The sequence below is a fragment of the Syngnathus acus genome, chromosome 15, assembly GCF_901709675.1.
Source record: "Syngnathus acus chromosome 15, fSynAcu1.2, whole genome shotgun sequence".
NCBI classification, from domain to species: domain Eukaryota; kingdom Metazoa; phylum Chordata; class Actinopteri; order Syngnathiformes; family Syngnathidae; genus Syngnathus; species Syngnathus acus.
The window spans coordinates 7,427,940-7,439,053 of NC_051100.1; the positions used below are offsets into that span (position 1 = coordinate 7,427,940).

General features: G+C 40.2%; 1 protein-coding gene across 1 annotated transcript; it reads left to right on the forward strand.

Annotated features, from left to right (window-relative positions):
* The first annotated feature begins 1,011 nt into the window (after positions 1-1,011).
* bmp5 (bone morphogenetic protein 5) lies at positions 1,012-7,941 on the forward strand. The gene is made up of 7 exons (XM_037271749.1): positions 1,012-1,854; positions 3,685-3,877; positions 5,848-5,996; positions 6,225-6,422; positions 6,629-6,705; positions 6,779-6,889; positions 7,040-7,941. The coding sequence occupies exons 1-7, from the start codon at positions 1,374-1,376 to the stop codon at positions 7,187-7,189; spliced, it is 1,359 nt and encodes a 452-aa protein (XP_037127644.1). The 5' UTR covers positions 1,012-1,373; the 3' UTR covers positions 7,190-7,941.
* Positions 7,942-11,114: the final 3,173 nt, after the last annotated feature.

The following is an 11,114-nucleotide window of genomic DNA, read 5'->3' on the forward strand; positions in this document are numbered from 1 at the left end:
TTAAGAAACGAATACCACCGCTCTGCTAGTTGTGACCATCTTAAAGCTCATCTTTTCACGTTGCTCAAAAATTCAATTCACTGCAGACACTGCCTAGACCCGAAATGCTTCCAAATATCCCAGAGACGTTCCAAATCCTAAGTGAAAAATCTAAATGACATCAGATCCCTATTTTGATTGAGGTCAATTTCTGGCAATCTTTTTGACATTCTGCTTTTTTTTATTGAGTCTGCCAAATTCATAGCCCGGTACCCTTCCAAACGGCCCTTACACTAGGTGGTGCTGTTGGTCATTGTCATCAGATCTAATCAAATTTCTTTCATCTTTGAGAACCTCAAGTTTTTATTCATTTAAATCACCATTTATTTCATCGGCAGCGCTATTGAAGATTGTTTATAATTGAAGCTTTCTTCAGGATTTCTCTTTTATTTTTTGCTTTATATTTTATGTGCAGATTTAGTTAGAGATGCAACTGGATATCATTTAGTCTTGTGACACCCATAGCTGTGTGTAATTCTTTGTTCTGGCATTGTTATTTCACAGTAGTGGTGTTCAGATCAGAAGACCACGCTTGTAGTAATATTTGTTGAAGTATAACAAATCTGGATTCACATCTTCTCAGTGGACCATGTTGTCATGGCATTCATTCTGCGACCGGGTGCATTGTGTGTGAGTGCTGAAGCCATAGTGACTTCAATAAGTCGAGGTGATTAAAAGGCTCTGCCACTATTCTTTCACTCGTTAGGACAGGTTCTCGGATTTCAAGTGTCTCCGTTTACACGTTCACCGTGGGAGTGGGGTTGTGACATTTTTATTGCGGCCTCTAGGTGGATGCACAAACAAAAAGTGGAGTGTGGGATGTTCTCAGAGGGTAACATGCACCCCACCCCACCCCACCCCACCCCACCTCTCTCTCTCTCTCTCTCTCTCTCTCTCTCTCTCTCTCTCTCTCTCTCTCTCTCTCTCTCTCTCCCACTCACTGTTGGGAGAAAAGTGAGTGCAGGGGCAAAAGTTGACTCTTCCACTACAATTTAATCCCCGGAACACTCCTGTCGACCTTTTTGGGCGTAGCTATATGTGTTTTTTTTCCCACCAAAGAGGCGTTGGGTGAGGGACGATGTCACAAGTCCATAAATAGCGAGGCTTTGGATGGACCGTGAATGAATACAAGGTTGAGCAGGAGAAGGAAAAGGCGAAGGAGTGCTACTTTGGATGCAAGCTGATACCTCATTTGTCTCCTCTCAGTTCTCCCCAGTTACCAGCCTGGACGCCGTGCTTCTTCCTCCATGCGTCCTTGATTCCACTCTGGATATCTGCTCAAGGTCTTCCACACATTGCAATGTAGTTGAACTTGTGAGCCTAAAGTGAGCAACATGTCCCCTTGGAGCCGTGCAGTGCTTGGACTTACTTGGAGCTGCTTGACTTTTCTGTCCTGTGCTCATTGCGCCTTCAGTGACAACCATGTGCACTCAAGTTTTATCTACAGGAAGTTGCGCAATCACGAACGACGGGAGATCCAAAGGGAGATCCTTTCCATCCTGGGCTTGCCTCACCGCCCGAGACCCTTCTCTCCAGGGAAACAGGCGTCCTCCGCTCCGCTCTTCATGCTGGACCTTTATAACGCCATGGCAGTGGAGGAAGAGGGGGTGCCGCAAGGTGCAGGGAAGAGCCACATTGCCAAGGCCCAAGGACACTCAAGGAGGGGTTACTACAGTCCCCAGCATGTGGGCTACTCCCGCGTGGCCCAGTCCTACCGAGCGGCCCCTCTGCTGGGTCAGAGCCCGGCTCTCACCACGGCGCATGACAACCACTTTCTCAATGACGCAGATATGGTGATGAGTTTTGTCAATATAGGTAAGTTGTTCTCGTAGAAATCAGTTTTTATGTATTCTTCTCAGGCTTTTTTTAAAATACGATGTCTAGAATGTGCGTATCATTACAGTGATTATGCACTCTGAGTCATTTGACTTTAGCGTTCAAATGTTGCATTTGTGCTGCTTTGGTGTAAAAGACTGGTGATCTTTATAATTGCTGTGTTTGTTCAGTAGCTATGACCTTTGAGCCAGCAGTTATCAGATGACTGTCTGACCTTGAGAAAATTGGTCTTAATTATTTCCTGCCATTTAAAGGAGGAGATAGGGCAGATACTCATAGGTACCTTGTTTTATCTTGTGCCCAATTGCCAGTTACCAAATTAATGATACTGTTCAGCAAGGTTCTGGTGCTGACACGCTCAATATGTTTTTTTCTTGTTTTTTTTCCAGTAGTAGTGAATTTGTGTTGCATTGCATGGTAGTAACTCACCTTGGCCCGAGCCCATCTGCTTCCACTTAACGCTCCGCCGGGGCATGTACATTGTCAGCCTTAAAAGCTCTGCTCTCGTTCTGGTGACTGTCAGTGAAGTGTTGAATGGGCCTCTGTCTTTATTACAGTACACTCAAATAGAGCTACTGACCTCGGCTTTCTTATAAACTGCTTTACACAAAGTGACAAGGCTTATCCCAAATTGCAACTTTTCTGAAACTTTTCTTTTTTCTTCAATTGCATTGATCACGACTGGACTCAGACCGCTTTCATCAGAAGACACTATCATTGAACTTTTCTCCACTTGAAAGGGGAATGTTTATTACTCGGCGGCTCTTCTGCTTCAAATTACTGCCTGTGGCTCCTTTAATGGAACACACTCAGCAGGGGAAGAGTCAGACCTGACCTCTGACCTGTTTGTGCTAAGTAGCCGCAGGCGTCCCCTCACGATAAAATATCAGGAAAGTGCACTGCATGATATCACTGCAGATGCCAGCCAATCCACTGTTCCAGCAAGGTTGTGGGATGCCACGTCCCACATCCCTGTCCACAACCTTTCGTGCACATCACATTAGTGTGTGTGTGTGTGTGTGTGTGTGCGTGCGTGCATGTGTGTGTGTGTTTCAACAGAGAAGACTACACCTTCATTGGATTTTAAATCATATTAAATGATTTTCATGAATATATTGGTGCTTAGTTATAATTACATATATTATATATTCATTGTACATGTGACAATGACAATAAAGATCTATTCTATTCTATTCTATTCTATTCTATTACATATAGAATATGATGGATGCTGGATGAACACAAAAGGCGGCTGGAATGTTAATCACTGACTGAAATAGATGTCTCACTATGACATGGTTTATTACGCTTTCAATTTGTTCAGATGTCCGCATCTGTCAATTAAGCAACGTCTATCATCAGAGACCACTATTTACAACATTACGGTATTATGGTATTACAAAAGGTCAACTCAGGGTCAGCAATGAGGTCAAGCAGAGCCTCACATGACATTGAGGAATCCCGTTTGCTCTCTTCTCTGTCATGAGGAGCACAGCAAAGTGTCTTTAATTGAAATCAGCCTGTTTTTCTTCACTGACAGCCCATTCATCATGGCCACAGAATGCAGTTAGGCACACAGTGGAGGGCCTGTCTGGGAACCACTACCTGTATTCACTTGACTGATTTAATGAAGTGGAAAGTGCTTTTGTTGGGAGTCAAAATGTTTTCATTGGCGCAAGAATGTAAAAGAAGATGTGAAAAATTACACACTTTTTTTTCCGGTGCGTTCACACAAAATGTTCAGGAGGTGCGAAGTTGTAGTTTGTGGTTATACAAATGAAATTCACGCTGTACTATTTTCTTTCCTAGTGGAGAAAGATAAAGATTTCTCTCACCAACGAAGGCACTACAAGGAGTTCCGTTTTGATCTGACTCAGATCCCGGATGGCGAGGCGGTCACTGCTGCAGAATTTCGCATCTATAAGGACCGCAGCCAAGGCCGCTTTGACAATCTCACGCTGAAGGTTACTATTCATCAAGTCATTAAGGAGTTCCCAAACAAGTAAGTGCCAACCATAAAGACACATTTGAAAGAATGGAACCTTACCATCATTTTAACATTAACATGACTTACGTCAAAATTAAATTGAAATAAGATAAAATTATCATTCTTGCGTTATTTTGCCTTTTTATTCCAACGCTGCACACTTTGAAAGGGTTTCTTCAGTTCTTAAACAAGCGACAGTAGCAGCTATTGTCTTACAACCTTGGATCACTATCTCTGTTCTCCTTCATTCACACCACGTCAGCCTCACAAATATAGTTCTCAGATAAAGAGAAGCCCATTAGCAAGTTGGCCACTTATGAAGCTTGGAGGGTCCATCACTTATCACTCGTCTTATGTTTCTTGCTTGGTTGGCCGAGTCCCAGACAAAACCACAAGGGCCCATGTTAGAGGCTTCAGAGGCTTCCATAGTGCTCTCCATGGTCACTGTTATACCCACGATACCTGCCTATTCCCACTATATAACGGAAGTTTAAATGGTGACATAGCTGAATGCACATGGGTCTGCTCAAGAGTGGGCTTTTTTGAGAAAAAAAAAATATGCGGGTGATCGAAAGGGAGATATGACCCTCGAGGGCTTTGAATAGGCCAAAGTCAATAAACTCCACTGTCTTAAAGGGGAAAGGTTTATGTTGGTGTATTTGTTTTCACAGGGTGTAGGCTATTGCAGGTTAGTGTTACTGAAACCCAAATCATATAAACCACACTGGAAGTTGATCATACAAACTAAAAAAAAAAAAACTAAATGGCAGTGTTTGGTTATATTAAGTCACAATGATTTATATTAAAATCCATGAGGCAATTCAGTTTTATTTTAATTTTTTTGCTTTTTTTTTTACTTTTTTACTGTCCAGTTCTGAAGAAATTAATGCTTTGGCTGCACATATACGCAGTGATCATATCATGTCTCCAGCAACTGGCATATGGAAACGAATAAGAAAATTGGCAATGCAATGTGGCCATGTGTGTTCTTTAACTTAGAACCTTTCAACATCTTTTCATCATCTACACCAGGTGTACAACATACAATTTAAATTAGCACATAATTCAAGTTCACTACTGTACATTTATGCGGAATTCCTCATGAGGTTGACTTTTATTACACCTGTAATAAACACGTGACTAACTCTTGAACTTTGGGGGCCATGTGGAAATATCGTGCCTCTTTTTGAATGTCATAATGTGACCACAAAAGCAGAGCAGGAACTATCTGAGCTGTTCTGGCGCTTGAAAGCACCCGATGCAAATTAACAAGCTGTTTTTTGACCTTTTGTGTGATTGATGCCTCATGTCAGGCCCATGTTTAAAAAATTTAGTACATGGGAATATAATCAGAAACCTTCATATGTATTGCCCAACAAATAGCATGCAAACTGGAAGACATCTTGCCACACAACTCTGCAAGCAATGATGGATGTGGTGTCAAGCAAAACAAAACAAAAGAATGCAGCTTTACGTATCAATGTTAGTTACTTTTAATGAAGATGGTTTGGTTTTAAGAGGATGACAGCATGATGTGATAGAGAACCTATCAACTTTGGCTTCTTTTGCAGAGTAGAACCTCGGGCATCCATTAGAGTTACTGTAAGTCTCTGTTACTTCATTTATCTGTTGCTCTGTAACTTATACAGACCTCCTGAATCCTGTACGAGAATCCCTTCAAAGAACCATATGGTTTCTTTTTGTCTATGTGTGCCCATTGAGGCTTTGCAATGCTGAGGTGCACAGAAAGTTTTTATTTACTTTGGAGCCGAGGCAAGGCCCAGAGTTTAGTAATTTGTTTTTAATGCAGTAAATAAGTGCCCGCATTCATTTTAGCTGCCGCTGAGAGGCACAACGCGTGAAACTCGATAAGGAACCTCAAAGAGCCCTTTCAAACTGACGTGTTGTCGGTGAAAGGGTTAGAAGTCGATTCAGAGTGTATGTAATGATGTTCTGGTGGTGAATCGATGTGTTCTCATATGCAGAGATGCAGAGACCTTCTTGCTGGACTCCAAAAGGGTTCAAGCGTCTGATGGTGGTTGGCTAGTGTTTGACATAACGGCCACCAGTAACCACTGGGTGATGAACCCACAGCAGAATCTGGGCCTCCAACTGTGTGTGGAGACTTTAGATGGTATGCCAAGATCTTTTTTTTTTTCTAAGATGAAACATACATACGTTGCATGAATTGTTAAAAAAAAATCAGACTGTGCTTATTTGATTACAGAGTCTTTTCATGAAATGTTTAGAGTTTACTTAACATGTAACATATGTCCTGCCTCATTATGTTAACAAGCTGATGGAGTGGCCTTGTCCTCTCTTACTTGTACTCTACATATTTTGCAATTGTTATGTTTTAAAGGTCGCAGTATCAACATGAAGTCTGCAGGGATTGTGGGGCGCAATGGGCCTCAGTCGCAGCAGCCATTCCTGGTTGCTTTCTTCAAGGCCAGTGGGGTGTTGCTTCGCTCCGTCAGAGCCACCGGTGGGAAAAAGAAGAACCACAACCGCAATAAATCAACTCATAATCAGGAATCATCAAAGGCACAAAAAACTGGAGGTACGTTTCATAATTGGCACTTGCGGATCTGCTCATGATGGCGCTTTTCCAATGGCAAAACAAGCTACTACCACCGGCTATTTCTGAAACCTAGTCAGCAGTATCTAAATGTTACAAGTTGACATGTTCGCTGATCAAGCAATTATTGTGCTTCCTGAAGTTATTCCTGAAAGAATACATTTGAAATCAAATGGTTTACATTTCAGATTATAACACAAGTGAACTAAAGCAAGCCTGCAAGAAGCACGAGCTTTACGTCAGCTTCCGTGATTTGGGTTGGCAGGTAAGACAAAATCTTTTAACGTCCCTCAGTTGTATTGTCACAAGTAATCAAATTAAAGGACATTCCGCTGTAGGACTGGATCATAGCGCCTGAAGGCTATGCCGCCTTTTACTGTGACGGCGAATGCTCATTCCCACTCAACGCGCACATGAACGCAACCAACCATGCGATTGTCCAAACTCTGGTAAGTTCCCACTCCAGTTTATTCCACATGTACATAGGAAGCGCAGTCAGCATAAATGTCACCGCTGTGTTCTCAGCAGCCGTAATTCATTTACAAAGTCACAACATTCACACCTCTTCTAAAGCCAACTTTATTTGCTGTCTTTTATAGGTCCATTTAATGTTTCCTGACAATGTGCCAAAGCCATGCTGCGCCCCGACCAAACTCAATGCTATTTCCGTGCTTTATTTTGACGACAGCTCAAACGTCATTCTCAAAAAGTATAGAAATATGGTGGTAAGGTCTTGCGGTTGCCATTAGAGCCTGCGGTTCATTTAATTTATGCTATCTGGAATACCAATAGGCTGGAAAACACATCATTTCTGGGTCTGATGTGATGTACAGTGTTATGTATATAGAGTTTTATTACCTAATTTATTCTCTGTTCAAAAATAGCACTGAATATTGTGATATTTATATGATTAGTTATAATGATGTTGATTTCATTCTTATCCCAAATAATGATGTCCGTCGGCATATACACCTTTTAAAATCTGTTACTTCTCAGAGAGCACTTCACTGGAGACATCAAATTAGACTTTTTTTTTTCTTTTAGGGACAATTCACTCTGCAAAACAAAATGCTGGACTCCGTAAATAACTTCTATTTATTTTGTTTCAAATTGTGAACTGTGGATGTTGACGAAAAGTAGCCCAAAAAACACGGGTAAAATTTCGATCACAAACGGCTGCGGGAAATGTTGGGGAACAAAATGTGAGTTTTCTAATACAAACTGCAGAGGTTTTTTTTTTTTTTCTCAGAAACTGTCATCATCTTTCAACTCCAATGACATTGTTCACCTTTTTCATTCCAGCTCTTTTTTTTATTTTTTTTGAGCCCATGTGGAATTGTGATTTTCATTTTTCATTCAACTTCACCAAACGTGTTATTCCTTTGTGACCTTTGCTACAAACCTCTTGCTCTCCTCTTCTTTCAATGTGATGTTTGGACAATGTTTACCTAAATGTAGAGTGTTGTGTATTTTAAATAAATGTACCACTTGTAAATAATATTTTCTTATTATTGACTTACAGGATTTCTTCCGTATTATCTCCTCTATGAGTAGCCTATTAATATTAAGTGTATAATTTCCTCTGCTCTGTATGAACATTTCTACAGGTTGGTCGAATCTGTCCTGCATGTCAGTGTTGTATTGAGAGGTTTAATGGAAGAGTTGTCATCATGTGGATGCAGCTAAATTCATGACTTTATGTCTTGTGCTACTTTAAACAGCATCTTCATAATAATCCATTCATCAATTATCATGATATGTACAAATGTACAATGTCTTCCAGCATCAATAATTCAAGTTGTGTGTTTCGTTTACCTCCGTAGCCTTATACCACAAATGTGTGATCCTGATGAGGCTGCCAGTAGAGAAGAAATCTTATAATTTCTGAAGCAATCATTTTCACATTATGTCTGAAAGACACATCCATCACATTACTTGCAGTCATAATTTGGAAGCAAAATTGAGTGCGTAAACTTTGCAGTGTTGTTGCACATCGGTCAGGATTAGCATATTTTCTAGAGAAGCACACTTCCACAGATCGGCTGTTCAGGGATTTTAAAGAGGTCATGGAAATGGGGCTAAGGTTAAGAATTAACATTTATTTGCACAACTGTGTTGACCTTCACGGAATACACGATGTGTACTGTTGCACCACATCTCGCCCGCTCACCCTCCCACTTTTATATATATGTTTTTTTCGGATATGCCGGAACATTGAGTGACTGTATTGCACGTAATTAAAAGCAGTGGCTGGCCTGCCCAGATGTTATGTGGACTATGTTGACATTCAGTGAGTAGAAGAGGCCACCTGCTAACTTAACTTTTGGCTTGGGGGTGAATGTTGCATTCCTCCAGCATGTTGCCTTGGCGTGATTATTTCCAGCACTTCATAATCACATCAACTGTTTAATATCACAGATTTGCTGCAATTTTGCTGCAAATCTTTAAGGTTTTTCCACAGTAGCAAGGCCGAGGTGATTTGTTTTTTTAAAGGAACAATTAGCAAACCTCGGTGACCTATTCTCCTGTGAAAGTCCCTATGGTCAAATCAGCCAGGACTGAGTCAGAGATTCATTAGTGCTTTCCATCACATTAATGACCATTTTGCCCAAAAGGTTGCAGTGCGCCCAAAAGGTTGCAGTGCAGTTTCTTAATTATGATCTCAGGTTTAGGATTTAGGTAAGAATAGGCACTTCAATTAATTTAGTAACGTTTGGTGGCAGACCTAGTTAGAATAACACCTTGTGCAGCAGTGAATTGAACTGTATCCCAATACAGTATAAATGCATGTTGATTTAAAATGTATTCAGTTTGTTAACAAAAAGAAACACTTGTTATAATCAAAATCCATAACAGTCCTTGATATTTTGCAAAAGCTTTTGAATCTTTCTTATGTGTGTCTGACAAATGATTTGGAAATTCTAAACATGTTTCTTATTTTGCTGGGAATTTCAACATGGGAACGATTAAATAAAATGTTTTAACTGAATTAACAGGGTGGACCACCGAATTGTAAGAACCTCATCTGTTTATCCTTGAAGGCTAATGATCAATGATCAATACAAGCTCCTCAAGAGATTCTACAGCAATTGTTTCCATTCATTGTTTGTTTGCGCAAACTGTTTTGTTTGTAAATTGAGTAAATAATTGTTATCCCCCATTTTGAAAACAAATATGCGTTGAGTCAAGAAGAATTGAAAAATAAATCCAGCAGGCTAAAACTGAGCAACATAGTTATTGTTGTTATTGGTACTTGCTTTGGTAAGTCCTGATTTCATTGATTCGAGCACTGTTAACCTTATTTTCTTACTGTAGCCATACGTTTATTTTCATAGTGTCACCTTGCGGTCCATCCAGAAGGCAAGTGAAACTGTATCTAATAAAAATGTTGTGCAGTTTACCCAGTCTTTCTCGACACATATGGTTCTCCTTATTTGTATTCGGTGGGTGGCCGATGACTTCCATGCAGCTCAATCAGTCCCTCCTGAACAGAAAGAGCACGCGGGTCACATTTTTACATGTTGTTTGGTATGACAAGGAATGTGTCCTCTCAGAGGGTGATGATTAAACATGGTCAGTTTTTTATTGCCACCAGCACGTGCACAATACATTTGCGAGCCACCCAAAAAATCCATTATAAGACTACGTGAACTGTCTTCTAAGGTTGAGTAATATGAATAATCACACAAAGACTGAGTACATGCAGCTATTTTTTTTTCCAAATTGTAACACATTGACATGATTTCCTGCAATTTGACTATTGAACTTGGCAATACAATGATTTAAATAATAGTTCGTACTAATTGTTACACCACAGCAAGAGCCAAGAGAGTGGAGAGCTTTTGTTTTTCGTGTCGAGTTGAGGTAATTTAACTCAGCCAGGCAGGAACTTGCTCTGCTATTTCTTCATTTATTTGCAGTTGATTGAAGAACAAACACAATATTTGAGAGTAACTACACCGAACTTACTGTGTAACCTGGCTGCCGTTGTGAATTCTGTTCTGAAATTCAAGTCATCCTACCATGAACTTTGACACATTATAAAAAAAAGTCTGATCCAGCCAAAAATCAGCCGTGAGATTCCAAATGAAAAAAATCTGTAAGCACAACAATGACAAATTGGCCACAAAAGTTAAATATGCATTATTACATTGATCAACATACTATCGTAAACCCCACATAAAGGTTTGTGACTTTTCAGTAGTAAAATCAGCGTGATGCTCCTCAGTGTAAAGATAATGTGTAAGACACATGCTGTCTCCAAGGTTAACTGTGGAAAGTTGGCTGACAGCGGCAGCCTTCCGGAAAGAATGCTATAAACACGGCTTTTCATTTTAGTTTAAAAAGCCTCCGCAGTTATTTGCTTATAATGGAAATTCAGTGGGATGGAGACACTTTTCATAATATACATATGCCAAAGGAATGTTTGCTGTCACAGCCACTTGAATGCATAGTTCAAGATAAATTACACACATTATATATGCTGTTGTATGACTGTCATTTTTTATCACTTCCATTTTGTTTTAAAAGGAATATGACATAGAGTCCACGAATGTTTACGCCAGTTAATACACACACTTGACCCATTGTATAGAAATAACAAACTGAATGGATGGAATATAATAAAATGATACATTTTTCAGCTTACTTCTACATCTCAATCAGGCATGAGTA

Coding starts and splice junctions, on each gene's coding strand:
- bmp5 (XM_037271749.1), top strand. CDS start 1,374: ATGTCCCCTTGGAGCCGTGCAGTGCTTGGACTTACTTGGAGCTGCTTG. Junction 1,855..3,684: donor GATGAGTTTTGTCAATATAG/GTAAGTTGTTCT, acceptor TTTCTTTCCTAG/TGGAGAAAGATAAAGATTTC. Junction 5,997..6,224: donor GTGTGTGGAGACTTTAGATG/GTATGCCAAGAT, acceptor TATGTTTTAAAG/GTCGCAGTATCAACATGAAG.